Genomic DNA, 27562 nt, shown 5'->3' on the forward strand with positions numbered 1-27562 from the left:
CAAAATACAAATCTGAACTCCTCCCAGCCAAATACACATTTGAACTCCTTCCAGCCAAATACACATTTGCAAATAAACAAAACAAACATAAGCCTAACTCACTTTATCTACCTAGTACTCACTATTCTGAACTTATAAGAGCCTGTATCAGAGAGATTGGAGAGAAACCTGGTTGCACGTCTAGTCCCTCTGAGCCCCTAGAGTGAACAACAACCAAAAACTAACAGCACACACAAAAACTTCCCTCCTTCAAAATTTGAAAGTATCCTGTCCCCTGATTGGTCCTCTGGTCAGGTAACAGCCAGGCTCACTAATCTTGTTAACCCTTTACAGGCAAAAGAGACATGAAGTACTTCTGTTCTATTAACTCTTAACTATCCGTTTATGACAGCAGGCCACAGAATCTCACCCACCCACTGCTGTATCATGGCGATGAGAGGCCTATGTCTTAAACCCCAACCCTCTCACTGAGTTCAGTATCTACACTGCAAAAACAGATCTGCGGCAGCGAGTCTCAGAGCTCAGGTCAACTGACTCAAGCTTGTGCTGCATGGCTAAAAGTAGCACTGTAGACATTAAACCTCAGGTTGGAGCCAGGCTCTTAAACTCAGGCCTGGTCTCACTAGGGGGCGGGTAAAGATAAGTTATGCAACTTCAGGTAGACTAGACGCGATAAATCAATCCCCACTGGATCGACTGCTGCCCACCGATCTGGCGAGTACTGTAGACATATTCTCAGTGAGGGGAGAAGGTCTCAGCTCCAGCCTGATCCCAAATGTCTACTCTGCAATTTTTTAGCCCTCTAGCATGAGCTGATGTTTGCTGCCACAGGTCTTTTTTGCAGTATGGACATACCCTGAGTCTGGACTGCAGGGAGGTGCCTATCTCTGCCAGTGATCTATAACCAGGAGCCCCTCTCCTGGAGTCAGGCAACTTAGCCACCTAAGGCATTTCTTGTGACAATGAATTTGGCAGGCAGAATGAGTTAGTTATCACCATCCTCACCACATCTACTTCTCCAGCCAGATTTTGAATGGGATCTGATCAGTTAAGCAGCCTCTAAGCAAGCCTACTGGATCTGGCCCCAAGTGCAAAATAGGCAGGAGGAATGCCTATTTTCCCTCACTTTGTGGGTCACCGTGGGGTTTTGGTAGGAGACAGGTGTCCAGACACTTAGAGGGAGGCGGCTATGAGCATGCTCAGAGGCAAAAACATAGGCACCAAGGGAACTGTTCCCCTGAACCTTAAGTGCTGAGTGAGATTAGGTGCCTACAGTGTTTGGCGGGAGTTTTGTGGATTGCAGTGTAGCAAAAGCAGGTCTTAGGTGCCTAAGTCTGGGGGTTAAGCAACTAAATACCTTTTGTGAATCTTGCAATCTTGTGACTAGTGACATTAATGGCTAAACTTGCAGGAGGAGGATTTGATTTTAAAATTGCCAATGATGAAGAATTCACCATAACTCTTGGTAAATTGTTCCAATGATTAATTTCCCTCACTGTTAAAAATGTAAACCTTAATTCAAGTCTGAATTAGTCTAGCGTCTACTTCCAACCACTGGATCATGTTATACCCTTCCCTTCCAGACTGAAGAGCCCATTATCAAATATTTGTTCCCCATGTAGGTACTCATAGACTGTAACCAAGTCACCCCATAATCTTCTCCTTATTAAACTAAATGGACTCAAGGAGCTCAATCTATCACTATAAGGCATGTATTCTACTCCCTTGTGCATTCCCATGGCTCTTCTCTGAACCCTCTGCAATTTATCAACATCCTTCTTGAGCTGTGGACACCAGACCTAGACACAAAATTCTAGAAGCAGTACCACCACTGCCAAGTACAGAGGTAAAATAACCTCTCTGCTCAAGATTCCCCAAACATTTGTGGTCCTAAAGCAATATGAGACTAAAGCATTTTGGCTTTCTAAACTATGTCCAAGCAGAGGCCCTGTTATTTATAAGCTGTGTTTAGCTAAGCATTTTGAGTGCAAGCACCAATTTTAAAATGTCAAGAGAACAATTTTAAAAGTACATTATCCCCTGCAAGTTTCAATATTTCTGGGGGCGTGAGGGAAATGGCATTGTAAAAATAATGGTATTGTACGCACCTGAACTGCACTCCCACTGGTTGTCAGCATTTTTCATTAGTTTAAAATAGCAATGTCTATTTAATGAGAAACTACCACCCATGAAAACTTACTTAGGTCACAGTGATGACTAGAGGCATATAAGTGCAAGAGGGAGTCAAGTTTACTCACTCAGAAAGGAGAGCTTTTAGGCTAGCCAGGGAACTAAAGCTTCTGAAACAAAAGACCTGTTATGCTTCATTTCGGAGTTGTTTATAACAAGCATCCTTTAAACCACAGTCTGAGTGCTAACCAGCAAGATGCTAAGCAATCTTAACTGACTTCAGTGGGAATTGAGGATGCTTAGAACCTTGCAGGGTTGAACCCTTTTGTGATGGGTGCCCACCCCACACAAAGCCTCAAGCGATTAAAGTGGCTAGGCAGGCCAATTAACTGCCCAGACTGCACCTGAGGAAGAAGACAGGCAGCAGGTCACTAACTGGAAAGGGGCTTACCTGAAACAGGAGGGACCCATATAAAAACCCAGGAGCTGTGAGCAGAAAGAGGTTGTTAGGACATAGTCTATGGCTACTCCCTGGGATGAGGGAGCTTGGGCTGGCAAACCCAGAGAGACGGGGAAGCCCAGGAAAACAGCAGCAAGGGATAGGACCATACAGACCTTGGCTGGTTGTTATAGGTTCCCTGGGTTGGAACTCAATCTAGAGGGTGGGCCTGGGTTCCCCTACTAGCTGTGGTAAGATGAGGCCCTGAAGCATACGCCCTTATATCAGAGGCCCCGTATGAGTCCTAAGGCCTGAACTAAAGTATTGGTCAAGACTTTGCTAACATAAAGCAAAGTTAAGCTGTGAGCCAGAGGCAGTCCCTGCTCACAGAAGCTGGCAAGAAGGCTGATGCTGCAATTAAACACATACCTTAAAGGTGCTAAGCACTAGTAATATAAACATGTGCCAGGATGGTACCAGAACAGTCTGACCCATCCTAAAGACAGGAGCAAAAGGGTAATATGATGGACAGTTTTTTTTGTTCAAACCAACATGTACAAGGTGAGAGGCAGCACCTTGCTATGTAGAGGGGTTGCACCTCAATACGTCAGCAGTGATGCGTAACTTGTTCGTACCTGTGTATAAGAATGCATTCCTGGGGCGATGTCTTTGTCCAGCCTAGGGGGCAGTGGAGAGTTTTGCCACTGACTGAGCCGGTCCATTGTCAGAGGACATAGTATGTCCTGTAGAGTCTGCGGGAAACTATTACTGTACTTCGTTTGGCAATAAACCTGGCCGGGTGCCTTTCTACCTTATCAGAGTCAGTGGTCATTGGGGGTTCTCTTGGGGTCTACTGTGTCAGCGATCTGCAGAGTCGGGGAAACACACGGGGAACACATGCACGTCGCCAACTGTTAACATTAAACAGAGCAGAGCACCACACCAGTAATGTCTGACGACACCAGCCACTGGGACGTGGTGCAGGACATTGGAGATGCCAGCCAGATAGCTGCTCTGGAAGGACTTTGATTTCCCCAGAAGGAGAGGACCTTAATGATCTGGCCAGAGGACCAAGCCACAAACAGGAAGCTGCAACTCTGGTAGTGAGAGGGGCACAGGCTGAAAGAGATGATGGGGAGAGAGACCACCAGAGGAGGCAGCATCTGGCAAGAGTTAATCTCCAGAGGAAGAGATGCAAGATGTGGTGCGTGAACCACATGACACCTTTCTACAGAAGAGAATTAAGACTTTGCTCCTGCAACAAGCTCTGCATGGACAGAGTCTTGAGTGGCATCATTATTATTTATATTATCATAGCAACTAGAAGCCCTAGTCATACACTAGGATCTTACTGTGCTAGGTGCTGTACAAACACAACAAAATTGTTCCTGCCCCAATGAGTATCACAGACGTCAATGGGATGTGACCTCCATGGAGCTCCTTAGTTCATACAATGCAAAATAAAGAAGTGATAAGTAACCGTGTAAAATTCTCACCACAGGATTTACTTTGAAGGAGCACTTCATTGTCCTTTAAATTGGTGAAATAATTTACAAAACATTCTGTAACAGCAAAGGAGTTGCCAATAACTTCCAACTAAAAAAAAAAAAAAAAAAGCTAATTTCTGATTTCCCGTCGTGACCTTTTCTGGAATACTGCTTCCTTGGTTCTATTGCCTACACCAGGGATCGGCAAACTTTGGGATGTGGCCTGCCAGGGTAAGCCCTCTGTCAGGCCAGGCGAGGTTGTTTACTTGCTACGGCCGCAGGTTTGGCTGACCGCAGCTCCCACTGGCCGCAGTTCACCGCTCCAAGCCAATGGAGATGGCGGGAAGCTGCAGCCAGACATCCCTTGGCCCACACCAATTCCCACAGCCCCCATTGGCCTCTGATACTTAATATATTCCTGTGACCAGACTGGGTACTAAATGTAAGCATGGGAATGGTCTTGCTATTGTGGGGAGCTTTCCTGGCTTCTGCACTACCTCGGTGAAATGGGCTAGCGCAAGGATCTGAGTCCTCACTCCCACTTCCTTTACCCAGAGGCCTCTCTGTCCTTGAGGCCTCCTCTTCCACTCTCCTGTCTGGCAGAGTCCTCATAACCCCGACAAGGCTGGGCCCCCAACCCTGTTGTGGTCACCTAAGACGGGCTAGGGTGTCCCCACTCCGGGGTGCTCTCTCTGCACTGGACACTTCCCTGACCCACTGATCATTACATAAGTTAAACAAATACAAGTTATTTAATAAACTATTAATTTAAAAAAAGAATAAGGAAAAATGGGAAAGGTTAAAGAAAACATCCCCCTGCTCTGTTTCAGGGAACATCACAAACAGTGTCTCTGGAATGTCAGGGCAGTGCAGTCTCTGTTCCCTATAGGTCCCAGGTCTTCTTCTCAGGGTCCTGGCTATGCCGCAGGGTGCTGCAGGTTGGACACTTGCTTTGGTGGTGGCCACACACCTCTGGGCTTTGGGTGGTGGAACCCTTCTTCCCAGCATCAGCTCCCCATTGGGTTAAGATCCCCCTCCCAGTCTGACCTGCAAGGACCCTTGGCTGGGGATGTCTTTCTACGCTGGGCCCTTTGCCCAGAGTCCCCCCTTGGCTGACCCCACTTGCTCACCACACCCGGCTTCAGACTGCCCCAGCTCCAGCCCCAGCTCCACTGTTCTAGCTCCAGCTTTACTTTGCCTTAGCACTGATGCTGCTGCTCTGCCTCCAGCCCCCAGGCTGCTTCTCTGGCCCCTCTGGCTCTGTGGCTGCAGCCCTGCTCCGAGCACAGGTCTGCTCTGTGGGCTGCTTCTGTGACTCTGCTCCCAGCTCTGACTTGCTTCCTGGGCTGCTTTTCTGGCCCCTCTGGCTGGCCTGGCTCTGCTCCCCAGCTCAGCTTCGGCTCCTGCTTTCTCCTTAGGTTGGCCCCACTCTGTCTGACCCAGGCAATTCCAGCTCACACAGAGGATGGGACCTGCCCTGGTCTCCTGACTCTCTGATTAGCCTGCCATCCCTGTCAATCAGGCTGACCTGGAGCACTGGCCTCTCCACATTCTTTTAGTACTGGGCGCTAGCCAACCAAAGCTGAATGTTAGTAAGGGGATAACAGTCCCCTTACATAAAGTATACAGCAAACCTGATCTCCAAGTAGTCCAGAGAAAAGAATTCTTGTATATTTCAATACATTGGTGGCTTATAAAAACAAAACTGACAGGCAGAGCAAGATGACAAACTGACCTGGATATGTTTTTGAAAAACAAGACCGTCTTAGTGCTGAGAATCTATTTTCAGACAATCTAAAATACACTTTAATTATATACTGCCACTTTACTACTGACAGCTCACTGTGATAAAGTGGCAATTGCCCAGTGGAAGATGGCTGCCTTGGATGTTTACCACCAGTAGAGCATCAGTTTGGGGCTAGGGAGGCCATATTTGGTGAAATTATGCTGCATGGGAGCATGACTGTACATCAAATACTGCAGGGGTGTGTAATCCAAAGTGGTACGTGTGGTCTTAGAAACCCGGAAGTCATAGAACTGTGCTAGTTGCACGGATGGTACACATTCACCTTCCGCATCCACCATGTTACAAATAATAGCATAAGACAAAATCTTTAAACTCTTACCAAAGCAGGAATTGGCAAAGCCATACCACATGCAACCATACTCTCCTCCAATCCATCTGCCATGGATGTTGGATGCAAAACTGAGTGTGGTGCCAGAGATGCACACTAACATGTCACTGGCACTGATGTTCAGCAGTAGCATGTTCACAGGGTTGCGCAGGGTTTTAAACTTGCAGAAGAGTATGAGAACTATCAAGTTATTCAAGAAGCCAAATACCAAGATAAATCCAAGGAAAACAGCCACTATGGTGTGCCCTGTTCTAGAGAGTCCAGGTCTTGGCTCATGAGGATCTGTAGATGCTCCAAAGCTCAGGTTGGCTGTCCAGTTGGTACTCATTTCTGACATTATAGTAGGCCGGAGAGTGCAGAAATATTAAATGTTCTACTCTCAGATCTTCTAGCCACTTTACAGAAATATCTCTCCATTACAATACAAATCGATACTAGATTCTTGCGGTCTTCAGTCAGTTGGCAAACTACTTCTTGACTGTTAATAATAGAAAATAGTGTTTCAATAGTAACTGCTTATTCTGTAATCATCTGTCTATGAAACTCATAGGCTGCATAACAGAAGAGACGGATAGCTTCAAGGGCACCATTGTTATTTTAAAATTGGACTATTTCAGATGATTACTTTTAGACCAAAGGTAGAAGGCATCTTTAAGAGCAGCCAGGTCTTCAGAGCAAAGCAATTTCTAGTAATTGTGATCAGTCCCATTGTCACAAATGGGTTCTTCACGACAAAAACATCCTGCACACACAGAAAGAAAACAACAAGCATTACATTCAAGACAATTCTTTCATATTAATACCAAGAGGCTACATTGTCTGCTAACAGTTCTTCCCCTTTGGCAAGAAGAACTTTTGTTAAAACTCAGTCTTTTGTTTTCTCTCTGCATGAATAAAATCAGTTATTTTAGGTCTTGGAGTTCTTTTTGCATTTATGAAAGCTATTCTAGAAGGCTTCCCTCTAGCCAGCAGTTTGTTATGCATAAGATTACTTAGGCACTTTATAAGACAGGCACTAGCGTGAGAAAACATTTAATAAGGAATATGGTTTTATTTAAGCACTCCAGTGTCTCTCCTGCTGTGTTTGTACAGCTTCCAACGCAGTGAAGTCTCAGTCCTGACTGGGACCTTGGGAGGGTGGGGGAACCTACTATACCATACGTAAGCACTGATTACTAAGAATCTGAAGGGAAAAAGAAAGGTTTTCATATCCAAGCAGCAGCACTGTTAGTGCATTCCTTGAAGATAAAACATGTTGCAAGACTGAAAGACCTACAAGATCTATTTCATATCTACCGCATTCACTGGCTATCAGACGTTCGTCTCCACTATTCATAGACCTCAACCAGCTTCTCAATGCTTTTTCCCCTCACAAGACTTAAAAATGTATATCATATGTTCATTATATAAATATTGTATTTGTTCAATTAAAATTTAATTAATTAATACCACAGAGACTATAACACAAAGAAAAAGGAAACTAGTAAAGCACAATATCATGAAAGAGGTATTAACTCTTTAGCCACCGCTTTCAGAACAGGTTGCTGAGAACATAATTAATCTATATTCTTAGTTTACATAGATCTTTTTGTTAAAAGAGAACTAAAAGGACCGTTATGATGTCATACAGATTTCCATTCCCAATTTAAAAAGGGCATGGTATCTGAACTAAAAGATAAATTAAAAAAGGGGAGTTAAAATTTCTGTTTCAGACACCAAGTGTTCCCATATTATTCATTATCTATATTCTTTCTTCATAAATGAAATGTTTTATCCCTGGCACTGCTCCTAACCAGTAGTTTATCTGAGAAGTACTCGATAGAAAGATGCATCAAGACACCAAAAAGGTATGGCACAAAACAGCTGAAGAGTTTACTAAAAATTCTGTTTAGCTATTTCATACAATGTCTCTCTGGTGTCATGATGTGTTTTTCTAGCAAGTATTTTTTCTTCATACTGTACCATACTTGCAAAGTCATTGTGCACTTCTAAACAATCATATTGCTACATCCATCTTATTACTGTAATGATTTTATTTAAAGTACACAATGTATCATGACTTTACCTTTGTGAATTATAAAATATAGATGTTTTTCAGGAGCCATTTTCATTATTAACTTACAATTCAAAAGGTTAACTTTTCCTGCATCTCTCCCTTTTATCAGAAGTAGAATAATTTGGTTTGATAAAATTAAGTGGTAAAGCCAAGGAAAAGAATATGTTTGGAGCCCTGACAATACCTTTTAAGTTGTCCCGGATAGGTCTGGTCCTGGGCTTTCCTAATGAAGGGAAAGTGAATGGTTCTGTTCTGTGAATGAGATGTGCTTTAAACACAACTAGAAGTAACTTTAGAGCAGTAGCAGGAAAGTATGCAGGAACAAAATGCAGAGGTAAACAAAATATAGATTTATTATATTAAGCATTTTTTGGACAATAAAATTTCATAGCAGGAGAGTCCAACAGTTTAACATCAGAACGGCCATGCTGGTCAGACCAATGGTCCAGCCCAAACTCTGAGGCCCACCTCGCAGGGTCCTAGAGTCTGGATGTGACATTGCACTCTATATGAAAGTATGCTGATAAGTGTGAACATAATGTAACTGTGACAGTCAGCAGCGACCCCATAACAGATAGTAGTTTTATAATAGCTGGCAACCGTTAGGGGAAATTGGAAACCTCACGGACACAGTAGCCTGAACTTTTGAACTGTCTTCCCTTATCGGTCTTGAGGCAGTTGAAGCTGGTCCTAAGCCGGTTTTTGCTGAGCAGATTGCAGAAGTGCAGGGTTTGCTAACCACCAATCAAAGGCTAGCACGACCGAAGCCTGTGTGTGAATGTGTTTAAAAGATTCTTGGTTTTTGTGTGAAGTAGAGTTTTTTTGTACCAAGGTACAGAACTCTCCTTTCTTCTGCAGAATAAAGCAATCTTTCCTTATCCCTGTCTGGCCGTCACTGGCTCTCAGCTAGGTGGACCAGACATTTCGGTAACATACCTAAAATATGCTTCATGCAAAAGGTCTCTTGTAAGGTATTGTTACAAAGCTTATAATCTACTGAGTGTGATCATCCTATTTGTATAAATGTATCACTCTTGTATCTGAAACTAGAAATATGAAATATAACTCTGAGAGCCTACTGTAATTATGCAAAGCGTGGGACATTAATGGTGGAATCTTGATGGCTCCCATTAACCAGGACAATTGACTGTAGATAGTTCTGTTTGATAGGGAACATAACCCCTCACCCCCATCTCATTAAATAAGTTTTGCCATTGTTTTGTAATTAGATAAGCTTTGCAATTGTTTTTACACGCCCCTATATGCAGGCCTCAGGCTTTAACTAAACCCATGCTAAATAAGAACAATTTGTTTATCAGCATACTGAGCACTGGAGCATGAAGAAACTGGGATGTGAAGAAACTAGGTATGAAGAAACGGGGTATGAAACACTGACAAAAGAGGAACTGGGAGGAGGACAAGGGGTCCCTTGGGTGCCAGCTCAGCTTTAGGCAAGTATAGTGTGGCAAATATTGCCTACTTAGGCAAGTATAGTGTGGCAAATATTGCTTATTTAAGGTAACCGCAAGGAGGGGTTACAAAATGACCAGCGCAACACTGCCAAAACACATGAAACATTGAAATAGCTTGCTGATTTACAAAAATTTATGCCTGATATGGTAAAAATGTTAATCTTAATTTGCAGTGTTAGCAATATAACCCAAATATGGGTATGTTTATGTGTGACGTTTTGCGGTTTTAACCTTTATAAGCTTGGTAAAATTGTAAAGGGCAGAGCAGCCTACCTCTTGCATGGGGTTACATTGTCTCTCCCTGTATGCATACTTGTAACTTGTTATAACAATAAAAGGAGCCTCTGCTTGTCTGACCCAAATCAACCGAGTGGACGTCTTTTCCACAACATGTTTTACTTTTAAGTCTTCCTGTATACCTGTGTGCTGGCAAGTAGGTAACGAAGTCTTACAATGACATGTGATCATGTCACCTGAACTGGAATCCATCTTTAACCTGATGTTTTTCCATTGAGAAGGAGGGGTGGGAACCCAGAGAGGGACAAAGGATTCCTGCCTTATGCAAAAGATATAAAAGTGGATGGAACAGAACAAAGGAGGCTGCAGTCATGAGAAATCCCCTAGCTACCACCTGAGCTGGAACAAGGACTATACCGGGGAAAGGACTGTGACCAGACTAGGAATGCGTACAGTCTGTGATAGAAGCTTGAGGGTAAGATTTTATCTGTATTCAGTTTTATTACTGTATTAGGCTTAGATTTGCGTGTTTTATTTTATTTTACTTGGTAATTTACTTTGTTCTGTCTGCTATTACTTGGAACCACTTAAATCCTACTTTCTGTACTTAATAAAATCACTTTTTACTTATTAATTAACCCAGAGTATGTATTAATACCTGAGGGGACAAACAGCTGTGCATATCTCTCTATCAGTGGTATGGGGGCAAACAATTTATGAGTTTACCATGTATAAGCTTTATACAAGGTAAAACGGATTTATTTGGGGTTTGGACCCCATTGGGAGTTGGGCATCTGAGTGTTAAAGATAGGAACACTTTTCAAATTGCTTTCAGTGAAGTCTGCAGCTTTGGGACACGTGGTTCAGACCCTGGGTCTGTGTTGGAGCAGACTGGCGTGCCTGGCTCAACAAGACAGGGTGCTGGAGTCCCAAGCTGGCAAGGAAAGCAGGGGCAGAAGTAGTCTTGGAACATCAGTTGGCAAACCCAAGGGGGTTTTTGTGATCCAACCTGTCACACTGGGATCCAGCCTAAATCTGGACGTCTACAATGCAATTAAACAGCCTCTTGGCCAGCCACGGATGTCTAATTACAGTGTAGATAGTGTGAGTATATCTGATTCGTTCTTTACTATAGTTTCAACCATTTTGTCTATTACTAAAGTTAGGTTTACCAGCCTGTAATTGCCCGGATCACCTCTGGTGCTTTTTTTTTTTTTTTTTTTTTCAAAATCAGCATTACATTAGCTATCTGCCAGTCATTTGGATGAGAGGCTGATTTAAGCGATAGGTTGCATACCAGTTATCAGTTCTGCAATTTCATATTTGGAGTTCCTTCAGAACTCTTGGGTGAATACCATCTGGTCCTGGTAACTTATTACTGTTTAATTTATCATCAATTTGTTCCAAAGCTTCCTCTATTGACATCTCAATCTAAGATAGTTCCTCAGATTTGTCATTTAAAAAGAATGTCACATCTTCTGCAGTGAAAACTGAGGTTCATTTCAACCTAGTTTGGACCAGTAGATGCAGCTCAGTTTCGAGAAAAAGCACTCACACTGCCCCAAGAAAGAGCTCAGGGAGGGTTTATAGGTGCTGGGGAACTGTTAGCCAGCACTATAATCTGAAGAACAGACTATTCATGAGTGTTTTTTATAATTGTATTTATATCAATCTAAAAAATGTAGTTTACTTTTTTCCATTTCCCATACAGCTTTACCCATCTCTTTTTCATCTGACCACTTGTTTTAGATTGATCCTGCTCTCAGCCCCCCACAACTCTGTCTTTGTTTATAACCAATCAACTGTACTGAAGAATTTGGCTTCAAAGTTCATCCACACACAGATTTTTGTTCTGGTATAGCTATTTCAATTAGGCTTGTAGGATATTTTTAAACTAAAATAATTATACTGGTACAACCTGTAGTGTGGATGCACCTATGTCAGTGTAAAGGTGCCTTTATACCAGTATAGCTTATTTCCTTTCACGTGGTATGGAAAAAAACTCTACCAGTATAAGCACTTTCATATCAATATAATTTCATCTAAACAAGAAGAGTTGTATCACTTTAATCGTACCGACACACGATACAATTTTTGTGCATAGACAAGGCCTTAGGTTACAAACTTATAAAACGAGCATATGAGTAACTTTACATAGGAGGAAAATCTCTACTGAGTTCATGAATAAATCCTTGGTGCACAAAGCAATATACCTGCATATTTGCAGAATTGGGACCTCAGACTATCAACTCCTTAAGGTAGGGTATATGTTTGTCATCGCTGCAAAGTGCAATAGACTCCTTATGTATATACCAGTAATACATAGCTCCTATGCAGAAACATAGAGCTTGTGTATTGGCTAGAGAAATAAAATAATATTTTTTTAAAAACCACACACATGGGGGATGTCTGCTGATACTACCAGATAAAATAAAAAGCAGGCTGAGTAAGGTTTGCTTAAGTCCCCAAGAAGACATAAGGGTATCTAATGGGGAAAGTCTGAAGTTCTGACTAAGAATAGTCCCATATTAAAAACACAAATACAGTACCATATCCTAAATTTATTTATAGATTTAGACAAACCACATGCCAAATGATGGTGTTAAATGAAGCCTAGCAGCTTTCTTATTTATTTATTTGAGACCCCGAGTTGGATTTATCCTGCCTTAATATTAGCGTATAATTGATTAATATGGATTTGATCAGTTCTGCTGTAAGATGCTTCAGTACTCTCAGTGCCAACTTACTTCATCACTATGCAAGATTGAGCCCTACATCAGTATGATTTTTCACCTCTTCTCATTAGCAAATTCTTAACTGAACAGTCAATTCTGTTGTTTTTTTTAAATATTAAATCTCTAAGTGGCTTTCCAGCATTTAAAAAATACCATTAGTAAATGAATTGCATAGCGTTCATCAAACAGTATTGCCAGGTCTCTGCATATTAGCTTGCTTCTGGGCAGGAAGGAAAACACTGAAAATTATCTGAAACATTTGGCCAAGTGAAATGTCTTGGATATCAGTACAAGTCACCAATGAGCCTCAACAGACCATTTTTTTTATTTTATATGTTACAAATTTTAAAAATAGTTCTGACAAATACTAGTCAACAAGATGCTGAATGCACGGACTCCCGTCATTGTTAGCAGTTTCTTCTGAAGCAATCTTGTGGGAAAAGAGACAAATAAGTATGATCTGTGCTTTGCATTGATTAAACCATTCCTTCCAACTTTGCCCCAAAAGAAGGATGTAGCTTGTGACTTGAAAGTTATCGAGCTTGTCAGCATTAAGGGGTTTCTGTTTATATTTTTGAAATTACACTTCTTTATTTCCAATTGAGGGATTCTTAATCTACATTATCTTGCAAAGTTGTAAACCATGGCAGAGAATGGTCCTCGATTCACTTCCAAACTTAATTGTTGATAAAACTATAAAGAAAAACATTCAGATGTCCAAAACCTCTTGCAAATAAAATAAAATTTAAAAAAATAATTCTTTTGGTACGCATCAGAGCAGTATAACAAACTTGTCGCTTGTTGTGAATACAGCCCTGAACAATTTCCTGATTTAAGATTTCACAGTAAGTGCAGTGGTTCATTTAAAAAAAATAACTTAAATACATTTATCCAGCATAAAAGTGTACTGAAAAATGTAACATTTAAAACTGTTTTGATATTTCAAAGTAAATCTTGACTGAAAATCTTTTAAAGATGCAAACAACTAATTCTTGGAGTTTATGCTGGATTAATGAACAGTCACCATTTATCTTAAACTGTTGAATAAAAGGCTAAGTTTTATTTTGAATTTTGAAATAGCAAATATCAACATGATCAGATCTTACCTTTTTAGTTTATATATGGCAAACCAAATTAGTACAATTATTTGAGTTCTCCACATACAAAAGGGGCAGACGAAAAAAATCCCTCTTGAATACTACTCAGAGAGAGAGAGAGAGAATTTATGGGACTCTCAAAGAATGACCCAGGATACATGGAGATGGCAGGAATGGCAGAGACTTGTACATGTCCAAAGTGACATTTGATGGCACAGGAATGATTTAGATTCAGGCATTTAAAAACAATTAAGAAACAGAACTCTGGCCAAATTTTTTGAAGCACTCTCAGATCGCATTGATTGCTGGGTCCCCAAACCTCTGAAAATCAGACTACTTGTTTAGATAGTTAACTTTAGATACCACATTTGAAAACTTTGCTCTCCCTTTACACTAATGTAGTAAAACAAACTATAAAACCTAGACTAGATTGTCTATCACACTTAGGGGAAAATGTACTAGTTCTTAAGATAGGCAAGAAATTTTTGAATATTAAAGCGGGGAGGGGGGGTGAATAGTTTGCAGGAAAACTCCGAGCCACTTTTGTAGCTGGACCACCTCTTTAGCACCTTAAAAATTAAAGTCACACCCTAGAGATCTTTGTTATTCAACAAGGAAAAGCAAGCAATTGTCAGTATAGTTCAATTCTAACTACCAACTAGACAACACAGTTAAGCATTAAGCAAAAGTAATGAAGAGGTGCCATTTTTGGGACTTGGGAGTAACTCTGGGATACTATTTTAGGCTTTACCAGCTACAAGAGGGAAACTCTCCAACAGATTAATAGACAGCATCTTCACTGAGTACCTTAAAACTGCCCAAGCATTTAAACTCCCTCACATCTGCCAGCAGAGTAAATATGTATGACCAAATACCAAGGGAAAGAAATACAACACTGCCTAGATAGTTGTTTGTGACTTACTCTGATTTATTAAAAAAATTTTATAGATTTTTTTCAGATAATTTTAATCTGGCACGTAGAAAAATACATCTACATCTGTTTAGAAGTCAGGATTTAAAGAAAATCATGTCTTCAGCACGGTGATTCTTAGATATGCTGTAGAGGAGATGTAATCCCCTGCAATTCCGTGCAGGCTGCTACCCCGCAGCCCGAGGAATTAGAAAACATAATCATATCTGAAAGTTACATGCAGGTTTCTCAATTATGGGTAGGAACAAGGCTGAAGAAATTGTAAGTGAAAAATTAATTCTGATCGGAAGATGCCCCACCAGCAGGGAACCCCGCCTCATTTAATTTCGTGCTATCAGCATGTTGCAGAGGGGCAGAGTTGGAAGGTGCCTGACGACCCCCACACAAGACAGATTAGCCCCCCTATTCCTCAAACCAGAAAGGCGGCTCCTGGGCGTTTTAATCCCCCCTGCGCACTCACCGCAGCACCGCCGAAGAGGGACAGCGGGGTCTCAGCCGGGCGGGAGGTCTGTGCAAACGCTACTTCCTTTCCGGGGCGCTGGGGGCTGTGCGGCTCCCGAGCCACACGGGGGAAGCGAAGCCGGCCGCTGCCCCCCTTCAGCGGCCGGGGGTCCCCGCCAACTTGGCCGGCGGGTGAGTCTGAGTCTCCGTCTCCCGCCCCGCTCCCGGGGGGCAGGGGGCTCGGCGCTGCCGGCTCGGGAAGCGCGACTCCAGCCACCGCGCCCAGCGCCCGTCCAGCCAGCGCTCTAAAAGGGCGAGCGAGTCAGCCCTGGCGCTCCCTAGCCCCGCGGGGCGCCTCGCCCCCCGGCCAGGCTCCGCCCCGCTCTCTGCCCATTGGGGGGTGGGGGCCCAACCCCTTCCCCTTGGCAGCCTCCCTCCGCCCCACGGCGCGCACCTTTCCTGTAGCTCCTCCCTCTGCCCGCCCCGGCCCCGGCCCCGGCCCCGGCCGGGCTGTTCCTCCGGCGGCGGGAGCTTTGAAGGGAGCAGGATGCGGCGCGGGGCGCTGGGAGCCTTGCAGAGAAAGCTGCACACTCAGCCTCCCCAAAGGAACGGGGGTAGCAGCTGCTCTGCTGCTGCTGCTGCAAGAGACGCCGCTGCCAGGGCTCAAGCTGTGGCCGCGGCCCCTGGCATTGACATCCAGCTCGGCTCCACGTGCCCAAGGAGAGGTGACAGACGCGCACATGTGTGTGCCTGGAGGGGGGCTGCTTATCCTGTTTAGCGTTTGGCTTCTGTGTGCACATCCTGCGGGGGGGCTGATCCTCTGGGAGACACTCTTCTTCCCCCGCCACGGCTGCCCTTCTCTGTACGCAACAGCTTGCGGAGCTCAGCATCTCAGTGCCCTGGCTCCTTTCCTTTCCTACGAGCCAGAGGAGGCTGCAGCTTTATGCTCTTGTTAGGGTTTGTCTACTCCAGCACTGTCCTGGGGTCCGGAATTAAAGATTAATCTTTAACTAAAGATTGTCTTGAGATAAAACGTCCAGGAATACATCAAGCCAAAGCTGGCAAACCGCTTTCTTGTTGCCCATGCGCATAAGAACCAGCTGGGCAGAAAGAGGACTGAACAATGTTCAGTCTGAAATCACTGGCACTTTCTGTCCCCTGTTACTCCTTTAATGAGAAGAGTTCCCGCAATACCTATTCAGCCCCCAGGGTGGGCTCTGTGTGCCTTTTAGGAAACGATCGAATTGGGAAAGAGACAGTTTTGTCTCTCCAACTCCAGGGTTGGGTTTCGCACCGTTTAAATAACAACAAGCCCAGCAAGCAGCCTCCTCCTTTAGGAGAAGACGCTTTGCCAGAGCAGAATACAAGGAATATGGGAAAATTCGTTTCTGAAGAGAGAAGCAATCAATTGCTAGTTGAAAGGCCATTTTGGAAAGCCAAAGTGAGATCACGAGATTATCGAGCAATCCGAATGACCTGCGCTGTGGATAATCCACAATTCAGGCTTTCAGCACAGATCCTCCCAGTATCTGCTGTTCCGCATGCCGATGTGCCTACCAGCTCCGTGGGTTTACTTTTGAGTTGCGTCACCTGACTTACTGAGTTACACACTGGAGTGAGACACCTGAGTACAGCGATAATGTGAAGCTGGTTGTAGATAGATCATTCCTTCAAGACAAGAAGAAAAACACGTCTGCAACGACTGAGGAACCCAGCTTCTGAATATTTAACGTTGCAGAGTAATACAATTTGGTCAAAGTGTGTGGGATAAAATGTAGGTCTTTATAGCTAGATGATAAACTGGATTTCCAATATTTCTTTCTAGTCCCTTATCTCTCTCTACTAGGATTGCAAAAGTTAACTCTGCAGTTTTGGACTTCATCAGTTTAGGGCAGGAGGTGAAGGGACTTTCCCTCAGGGCTAATAAGTCCCTTCTCCCCTTCTTGTTAGGGTGTGAAAGACCCACAGACAAGGGGGGAACTGATTGTCTACACTGGGGAAACAGTAATATAGACTAGAGGCAAATTAAACTATGACTGGAGCAGAAGAACTGGACCCTAGGACTTCCCTTCTAACTGCCAGGTGACAGAGTCACTCTCTCACTTCTGAGAGAAAGCTCATGCTCCTAAACGTCTGTTAGTCTATAAGGTGCCACAGGATTCTTTGCTGCTTTTACAGATCCAGACTAACACGGCTACCCCTCTGATACTCTCTCACTTCTGTGGCCCAACGACTATCCAAGTTTTTATCCACAGTGGAAGATGTTTCACCAGATGAGACTGAGGGAACCCCACATCAGAATATCCCATACCTCAGTGCTTAGGGCTGAGTCCTGATGATTTGTGGGATGGTCTCCCACTTCTTTCTTCCCCTCTGATGGCGGTGGGGGAAATATAAATACAAGTTTCCCACATCCCAGAGGAGCACTCTAACTATTGGACCACAGATTATAAAATGAGCACCACCCCCACCTCTTCCTCCTGCCACTGCTGTTTTGTGTGGATTAGAAGTTAACCCAAGTCATTCTCACAAGAAACACTTTGTGCCTGAGCCACCTGACTCCTATAGAAGGGTTCCTAGCATGAATCCCAAGCAGAGGCAGGCATGTTCCTACAGCCCAGATTTAGGTACCTCTCTCTGTTAGGTGTGTGCTAAATCCCATCCCTCTATCTGGTCCTCATTTCTCATCGGCTAGTTTAGGTGGCTCTCTCCCTAGCAGGCTGTCTTTTGTGAATTCCATTCTAAAGCCCTTCTCTTTCCTGCCATCATTATACAGGGATCTCAAGCTCCTAACTCAGGCTTTGTGAAACTCAGTGATATTCCTGGGATTTTCTAGGCACTTAAAAATTAATCATTGTGATGCTCAGCATCAGTAAGCCTAAATCCCTTTGTGAATCTTGCCATCAGAGAGACTTATTTTACATGACTTATCTATTCTCAGATTTATCCACATTTGCCAGGTGCAGCTTTGTCTGGTTTTGAACTTTCATGGCTTGGGGTAAAGCAGACAATTCCAGGCTTAGGGTTTTTCTGTGCTGAAGTATATATTGTGCAAAAAAGATTAAAAAAAATACAATATATATTTAAAATTCAAAAACTTATACCATCAATAATTCCTTCTAATAGGGAAAAAAGACTCTGGGGAGTGCATCTGTAGACAAAATCCTTATAGAGAAAATTATTCTGGGGCTATACCTTTCTTAACATGACCACTGCTAGCTCTGTTTCTTCCTGAGCTGCTAACATGAGGCTTTTTAAAATTGTAAGTGGAGGTAAAAGCCTGCAGTTGAACATCCTTCTCCTACTCCACCTCAGGTAGGCAGAACAAGATCCTTTATAAAACTGGATTCAAGCAGTTCTCCACTTCCTCTAGCTGATAGATGGCTAGTGTGATGCACCTAACAGGTCAGGAAGAGAAGTTAATTCAGAAATTAAAACAGAAACAAATGAGATAAGCTTGAGTTTTGTATTTGTTTTTAAACTGTGTCTAACACAATGGGGCCTTGATCTATGACTGGCATCCTGATAATACAGACAATAAATAATGTGTTTCAAAGCTTTGAAAAAAAGCTACTTGAGAAAATAAGCCGGGGAAAACCTAACACAGGCCTGCAGTCCTGTGAGCAAAGAGACAATATACCATTTCCACTAATTGCTGGTTGGAAGTCCCCTTGCAAGTAAGTTAAAAAGAACTAGATAACCCCTACAATTTTCAGCTGTTCAAGGCCCCCCTTTCCATGTGAGTCTGAATGGATCCGCTACGTGGAGGGCAACCCAAGTGGGGAAAAAATTGAATGGCCATTTTTTCAATGTAAGTCATAAGGAATGTGCATCCACCGCCCTCAATTTGGTGCATCAGTGTGCAAGTAGATATAGAGTTACCAAACTGACACATACTAATGCCCTTTCATGTGCATGAAATTGATCTTTTGCAGGCATTAAAGAAACCTTATTGTCTCATGAAACCAGGTCAGGTCAGTCTCTTGTGCTAAACTTTGAAAATTCAGTCCTAAATATCAAGTCTCCAAACCAGAGGAAAGATAGGAATAAGTTTTCAAAGCAGGATACACCTGCAAATAACCTATGTCAACAATAAGCAGGTTGCTAAACAATTTACATGCCCACCTTGCCACCATGAGATTCCTTGGTTTCTCAGATCGGAAGCCCCTGTAGCAGCAGCTCTGTGATAGTGGAGAAGAGACAGGCAATAAAATGCAAGATGATCTCTGTTTGGGTTTTGGTGTGTGTTGCTGAGGTTCTGGGTGGAGTGCCTGGGGAAACAGTGTTGTGACCTGTGATTTGGACCATATCCTTCTTGGCTTTCAAAATCTTGTGATAAGATAGTAGGTGTATTGTTACTGGAGATTCTCAAAGTCTGCTAAGGTGCCAACATCACTCCAGTAGGTGGTTGACAAGTACCTGTTAAAAAATCAGTGTTGTCAATTGGTTGGTCTCTAATGTTGCTTTTGGGGGAAGGAAACTGAAGGTGCACCATTGTGGCCTGCTGTGAAAATTTACCTCTTAACATGTTGTGATCATAAGAGGTCCATAAGCTACCTTCTGACACACACGTAATCATTCTAGCTCTGTTGCTGTATCTTCATTCTAATTACTCCAGTTTACCTATTGTTTACCTAGAGAGTCCAGGTCTGTCCTGGATTTACCTTGCTCTCTACCTTGTTGTTCCTCATTCAGCCATTCTTCCAGAGCAGCTCAAAGCTAAGATTGATACCTGTGCTGAAATTTACAAAAACAATCGCAAGGTCATGACTATCTCCTATGTCCCATTAGTCTTGCTTGCATGACGATTAAAGAATCTTAGATTTACTTCAGGCCTCAGAATGCAGTGACATTGTCATAACTCAGCATCACAAAGCAGTGATATGTCCATACATAGTGATGTTATGAAGTGAACGTCATTCCACACAAACATTGCAACTCTGCAATGCAGCATCATGACGTTACTTTGTCCTGCCTGATAAGTACAAATAGGGGGAAACTCTATCAAATCGGGGGAAACCTTTCCCTTCTGCCTGTGCACAGTTACCAATAAATCCATAAACAAACACTGGAGTCATTTGTAAGTCTTGAGCTTCTTATTCGAAAGGTTCTTTGTATATTTTAGTTCAAACAGAAGTATCTTAGAAAAGTCACAGCAGTTTGTAATCTATACCTCCAAATCCAAGTAGTTGATTTGAAGAATACTTACTTACAGCACGACAGGTACATTGGCTTGGAATACACATTTAAACACAATTTGGATGGCATAGAGAGCCTATTTTGTGACTTTTGGAGAGAGAATAGTTGACTTGAGCCCAAGATGGAAACTGCTCATAATCCTCTTTTTGTGCACAAAGCATATGATTGTAAAGCTCAAAAGGGAGCTATAACAACTAGGATTAAACATTGATACAATTAACAGAAGGTTTGGAATAATAATACTTTTGAGATCTTCAGACGTTTCATGCTATAGAAATGGCAGAAGCTTTGCAAACAATGGCTTAAGTATTACAGTTGTGCTATGTAAAGCTGAGTGAATAACTGGATTTTTCAGGTCAGTTCTGAAAAATTGAAAAAACTATTTATTTCAAGAAAAAGCTACAGTGAATTTTTTTTAATTGGCAAATCAAAAAGTATGTGTGTGTGTGGGAGGGGGAAATACAACCATCTTTTTAGGTCAAGCAAATCATTTCATTCAATCCAAAATGCACTGTCAATTTTCACTGAGAAGTTAGTGTTTCTGAAAAAAAAATTTAAAATCAAAATTAAAGGAAATTTTGAAATGAAGTTTTTAAAACCAAAATATTGAAATATTTCAAAAGAAAATTGACTGAAGCAATTTAGGAAAATTTGTATGAATATGTTAAATGATTTGAGATGACCAAGTCTGCATTTTTTTTCCACAAACAACTCCGGCCAATAGACCGAATCATAAAGTTTTCAACAAAAGTTAGGCAGAAAGCCTGGCAATCCTTAGAGCCAGGAGCCTTAAAATCCTGGGTATCCTGGCTCTAACAGCAGCTTGACTCCCAAATTTGCAGCAAGGAACCTGGAGGTCCTGAAATCTGTGGTGGGGGTTCCCTAAAGCTTCAGACCCTGAAAGTCCGAGCAGCTGCAGAATGAAATAAACCTTCTTGTTGGGTTCACTGAGACTGCTATGAAACTGACAAGGATGTCAATTTTCCTTATTTTGTCTCACAAACACCATGTTTTGGTATTTCCAAAATTAAATTTTCCTGGATTTGTAAATTCATGGGGAAAAAAATTGTTAAATTTGGTTTCAATCCAATTTGGAACAAAAGCAAATTCCAAAAGACCTCATCTTTTTGAGAACTGAAACCTCCAAGTTTCAGCCAGCTCTACCAGCAATAAAACCCAGATTTCCTAACTTTAACCACCAGATTATTCTTTATGTTTGAGTAGTGACAATTATTGAGAGCCATAAAATGGTTAGTCTGCTCTTAGAGGTTGCTAGGACATAGAGTCCTACTGTCGGGATCACTAGTTACCAAACTTCTGTTAGTGAATTTGAAGTCACACAGAAAAATGATGAAAGACAAAAACACCCTATCACCCATAGACAAACACTTTTCACAAAGCAATCACTTTATATCTGACTTCTCATCCTCAAAGGAAACCTGCACAACCATTTCAGAAGATGAGCCTGGGAACTTACATTCATAACTCTGCTGGATACCAAAACACACAGACTCGAGAGACACATGGCTCATTACAACAATTCATAACACACCCTATTTCCTGCTAACCCTTAATTGCCCACTTCATTTTAAATGATGCATATGATGCTTAATCTGACCCACCTGGTATTTATCTTGAACACTCTGGATATCTTCCCAGACTTGAGAAAGAGCTCTGTAGCACTCAAAAGCTTATTTCTTCCTCCAACAGAAATTGGTCTAATAAAATATATTATTCCACCCACCTTGTCTCTATTGTTTCACTGAAGTATTCCTATAATCTGTCTTATTCCTTGAGGATGCTTTTACTCGATATCCTGAAGGACTCAGAAAAGCTGGGGTTTTGTAGCTAATTTAAGTTCCTTAAACAAACCAGCTGTGGTCCAATTCACTTGCAGGCTTAAATTGGACTGGAGTTTGGTAGTTCTCACTTTGAGGACTATGGTGAGTCCTAAACAATTTAGCTATTTTGGGGGCACCTCAGATAGACCCTCAGCCTTGTCCATGAATAAGTCCTGCCTCATGCTGTGAGTTGCTTGCCAAGTCGTGAGTACGAGGGAGCAACAAGAGCTATGGAAAGTCAAGGCTCACTCAGCAGCAGCCCTTAGAAGATTTGCTGGTTTGGGTAGTAGGATGGAAGACAGGAATAACTGGAGACATCCCTGCACCTTACCTGTCCCCAAGGTCTGGTAGCAGGGGAACAGATGAGAAACACTCCCCCTCTTCCGAATGGAGGGGAATTTGACCACTGTGAGGAGGCAGAAGGAACTGAGTGTTTGGGGGAGGAAGGGTAGAAAGCACAACTGAAGAAGTTGGGTCTTTTGAATTCTCCGCTGCTCTGCTGGCAGTTCTGCACACTCTCTTTTCCTCCCTGGCAGCTCTTTGATCTACAGCTGGGGAGAAACCCACCCTAGTCTGTGCTAGCCTGGGTTTTGACTTTTAATACTTTTAATACTTTTACATCCTTACTAATATCTGTGAAGGACAAAGATGCTGTGTGTTGCATTTCCCACAACCAGATGGGGCTTTTAGTATAATGGGACATATAAGGGTTGGAGCTAAAAGTGTTACAAGGTATGGTGGGAGTGTTATATATGAGCGCACAATTGACGACTGCCTCAACTCCTTATCTCAAAGTTAGGTAAGACAACCAGTTGGGAGGTAGCAGGTGGGACTGTGGTGGGTGGTAAAACACTAAAAGACCAGAGAAATGCCTGCCCCTGACTGGAGCACAACCTCACTCCTTACCTTTCCGAAGGGGCACAAAATGGTGAGATGAAGATCCTGACTCGGAACCCTCCAGAACAGAACATGACCATAAGTTATAAGGGGTGTGACTAGGGGTGTGTATTGCAATTATATTTGGGTCTGCTAAGAAGAAGGAGTGGGAAGGGAAATGGTAATGGCACAATGGGGGACTAGGAATAGGGGAATACTCTGCAGCATCAGAGCTGGGAAGGGGGACACAGTGAACGCTCTGCAGCATTAGAGCTGGAAACAGAACACTGGGAAGAGGGAGCTCCATTGGTGTGCGGAGCCAGGGGTTCTATTGGCGTATAGAACTATAGCTGGGGGAGGGGAAGGGGAAAACTCTATCAGAGTATACAGATAAGCCCGACTGGTGTGGAGGGCTTCAGAATATGTTGCTTGGAACTAAACCCAAATAAACATTGCATTGCCTGCACTTTGGACTTCTGGTCTTCTGTTTTCCATCTGTGTGACAAGAACCAGGGAAGAGGGTGGAGGGAAGGCCCTCTAACAGTTTGTACCCTCTTCTCTCGGACACTCAAACAGAAAACATTGGATTTCTTGCTCTCATCAGGGATTAGGGAAAGGGAGTTGCAGTGAGGCTGCTGATGAAAGGCCTTCAGGATGGACAGGAAGACGTGTTTCCATGTACGTAGCTGGCCCAGCCCTTCCCCAGCAGTGCTAACTTCTCATCTGTTTGGGACTTTGTGGTGTTCACTGGAGCTCCTCTCTCCTACCACACTCCCTGCAGATTGTATTAATTACACTGGGACTACTGGAAGCAGAAGGAGACAAAGCCTTATCATCAGGCTGCTTCTGCTACCCTGGTTCCCTGAAAATAACTCCCAAGTTAGGATAAGGTTTCTCCCTAGATTATAATTTTAGTTAAAAATAATGAAGCAATTTAGGTCTATTACCAGGAGCTTTGCTGTATGGATAAAATATTCGGTTCAAGGATGTTATTGGATCCCTTTTTACTGCTGCATCAGACAGTTTATTCAAGAGTTCATGAGTGGTGGTGTTTTTGTTTTGCTTTTTTCAATGGGACATGGGCCTGAGCACCTCTGATGAGCAACCAGACTAGAGACCTTTAGAAATGTGTTAGTCACATATAAAGCAAAGCAAACAGTTCTGCTCAAAGTACCAGGCAATCAAATGTTACCATAAATTCAGCCTAGAAATGTTTGGCCATGTAGGTTTTTTAATAGGGGGCATATATATCAAAATGGCCTCCCATCATTGCTCACCCCTCTTAATTTGCCATTTAATTCTTGTATGTTCAGCAATAGTTGGGCTGTGATTGGTGCCTTATTTATAGAAATGTAAAACATTAACTCACTTTTGTGTATTTTGTGCATTTAAGAGCATTTACTCTTGTATAGATTTTAATGTAATGGTGTAAAAGTGATCATCATTCTGGGATGTATTAGCGGGAGTCTTGTAAGCAAGATAGAAGAAGTAATTCTTCCCCTCTACCCAACACTAATTAGGCCTTAACTGGAATATTGTATTCATCACATTTCAGGAAAGCTGTGGACAACCTGGAGAAAGTCTAGAGAAGAGCAACAAAAATGATTAAAGATGTGGAAAACATGACCTATGAGGAAATATTGAAAAAATTGAATTTGTTTAGTCTGGAGAAGACTGAATGGACATGATAACAGTTTTCAAGTACATAAAAGGTTTTTACAAGGAGCAGAGAGAGAAATTGTTCTCATTAACCTCTGAGGATAGGACAAGAAGCAATGGGCTTAAATTGCAGCAATGGCAGTTTAGGTTGGACATTAGGAAAAACTTCCTAATTGTCAGGGTGATTAAGCGCCGGAACAAATTACCAAGGGAGGTTGTGGAATCTCTGTCATTGAAGGTTTTTAAGAACTGTTTAGATGAACACCTGTCAGGGATGGGGTCTAGATAATATTTAGTCCTGCCTTCAGTGCAGGGCACTGGACTAGAAGACCTCTTGAGGACCCTTCCCTACATTTCTATTATTCTATGATTCTATAGATGTCTGTGCCTACAAGGAGTCATATCTTTAAAGTTTAAAAATGTAAAACAATTTTGAACTTCCTATTTTAGAGTTGCTTGTAAGATAAGATTCAGCAGCAACTTTACTACATCTACCTCCCTCCTGGGGTTTACTTATCAGTATTTTCGAGGTAGGCCTTGGGGCAGCCCAAGGAGTGCTCATCCACCAAACAAAGAGACACAAATTTACAAATACAAAAACAAAGTGGAGGTACTTTCCCTGCCCCCTTGCTGGGGGTGTTGTCCTGGTGTTGGCCCTGGGGTGTCAGTCCTTCCTCTAAACAGGCACACAGGGGGATGGGGACAGCCTCTCATCCTGGAGAAACCTATCTCCCTGTTTCCGTTAGCCCTGCAGCTTGTGTCTCCTCCCTCTCTCACCAGAAGAGGGGTTTTGAAAGATCTCAGACAGCCCTTAATTGGACTCAGGTGGCAATGTCGGAGGGACGTGCAGGGTAAAGTGCTTCCCCAGACTGGCCTGTCCAGGGTGGGGAGGGAGATGGGCTCTGTCCTTCTCTCCCTGTGCCTTCCCCCTGGCACAGTAGCACAGCTGGGCGGGGAGTGGGACGGAGCTGCTTCTGGTTGGGAGGCAGCACTGCCCCACTCCCTGCCTAGGGTCAGTTGATGGGAACAGGGGCCAAGCGAGCCAGAACCTCCCTTTCCCTCCCCAGCATGCTTAGCCCTTGTCCCTGTCAGCCAAGCCCAGGCAGGAAGTGGGCCGCTGCTGCCTCTCAGCCAGGCTCTTTCAGGCGGAAGTGGCTCTGTCATGCTCCCCACTCGGCTGATGGGGAAAGTGGCTGAACGATCCTGGGGAAGAGGCAGAGGGAGAGGACAGAGCCTCCTCACACCACAGGTAACGTGGGGTGGGGACAGCCGGTGGCCCCAAGCTTGGCTCGGGGGAGGGGGTCACTGGGGAGAAGAGACGTGGGGCAGTCACGTGTCATGTGTCCTTCCTTTTGATTGTGCCCCCCTCCAATTATGGGGAGGAACGAGTTGCTTGTAGAAAAGGGTCTTTATCATTCTGGAACTAACATACCTGCCTTCCACTACACTCTTTCCGCTGTCCAGCCTGACTTTGTCATTTACAGAAGGGACTCGTCCTTTGAACTCCAAAATGTAGGAATGGAAAATTGTCCTAAAGATTGATCCCCCATTTATTTATTGCACACCCTTTTACTATATTGCAAATTAAAGAAAATTCCAGAGGATAATCTCCTGAAAGGAAACACCAGAGGGAATAAACCACAGAAGATTTATCTTGCAAACATCATTTCACTCATGCAAGTAATCCCACTGAAGTCCATAAAGGAGAGTGATCTATTTATAGTCCCATCGATCAGCCCCATTGAACTCTACAGGAAGAGAGAGTACAGTTACTTGCATACATGTTTGTGAGGCCCCAAGTCAGTACTAGACTAGCTTTACTTGGAGATGAAGCTCAGAGGGGCCAAGGAAAACAATGTTCTGTTGATACCAGCTATAATTAAAATTAGGCATTATCTCAATGCAAAATTATAAGGCACATTTGCCCTAAAGTTTATCAACAGGTTTTTCAGTTACATTTTCTTTCTTGTTGGTTTTTTTTTATACCTTTTTAAAGAGAAGTGAATAACAGCACTATTAGTTAAATAATTGCCATCCTTTTATGCTCTACATACATAACAAAACTTATTCAGACAACAGTGGAGCTGAAAGCAGAGAACTAATTACGGTATATAACCCTTCCTTCAACTCTGTCTATTTCTTTGTGGGAGGAAAAAAAGGCAACCCTTTTAAAGTACAAACAACAATTAACTGTTAAATAAATCACATAGTGAAAAACAAAGCCTCAAAACTAAAAACATTCAGTCAGAGGAGTAACATTGTTAGGGGGCTTATTCCTTCACCCTCCTACTTTCCTGGTCCTCCTCACATGAACAGAGAGCAACAATACCTGAAGTTCAAAGGCGCAAACAATTCAATGTTTATTGGGGTGAACTTCCAGCAAGCACAATTCCAGTTTCCTTCCTTAGTGTCCCCCTTCCCAGCTCTGACACCACAGAGCCTTGCTTGTGTCCCTGTTCCTGTTCCCATCCTCTGTTCCCATTTCCCCTTTTAGCAAAACATGATCCCAATTCCCCTATCCGCAGTCCCTGTTCCCATTCCCCCCCGCCCCACTTCCTGATTGACTTCAGACTATATAGCAAAACCTGAGTTTTGCTTAGCTATTCCTTAACCAGTCATTTTACTGAAATTTAACTAACCAGTCCTAACATATTGTAACATGGTTATTTAACCAATTATACCCCACCCCCTTAATTGGTTTACATCGAACAAAATTAATTATACAGTAGACAGAAACAATTACAGAACCAGACAGAGACCATGCAAATAAACATACAAAACAATACAGAAGTGAGGATTTCACAACTACGTCTATACAGACATAAGG

General features: G+C 42.9%; 1 protein-coding gene across 1 annotated transcript in view; it reads right to left on the reverse strand.

The window, feature by feature from the left end:
* The window catches only part of LOC115654799 (vertebrate ancient opsin-like), a 111529-nt gene extending 105001 nt beyond the window's left edge, over positions 1–6528 (reverse strand). Inside the window, exon 1 of the mRNA XM_030569592.1 lies at positions 6183–6528. Within this exon, the coding sequence (XP_030425452.1) occupies positions 6183–6528 (346 nt within the window). The remainder of the gene's footprint in view (positions 1–6182) is intronic.
* Between the last annotated feature and the right edge of the window lie 21034 nt (positions 6529–27562).

The sequence above is a fragment of the Gopherus evgoodei genome, chromosome 1 (assembly GCF_007399415.2).
Source record: "Gopherus evgoodei ecotype Sinaloan lineage chromosome 1, rGopEvg1_v1.p, whole genome shotgun sequence".
NCBI lineage: Eukaryota > Metazoa > Chordata > Testudines > Testudinidae > Gopherus > Gopherus evgoodei.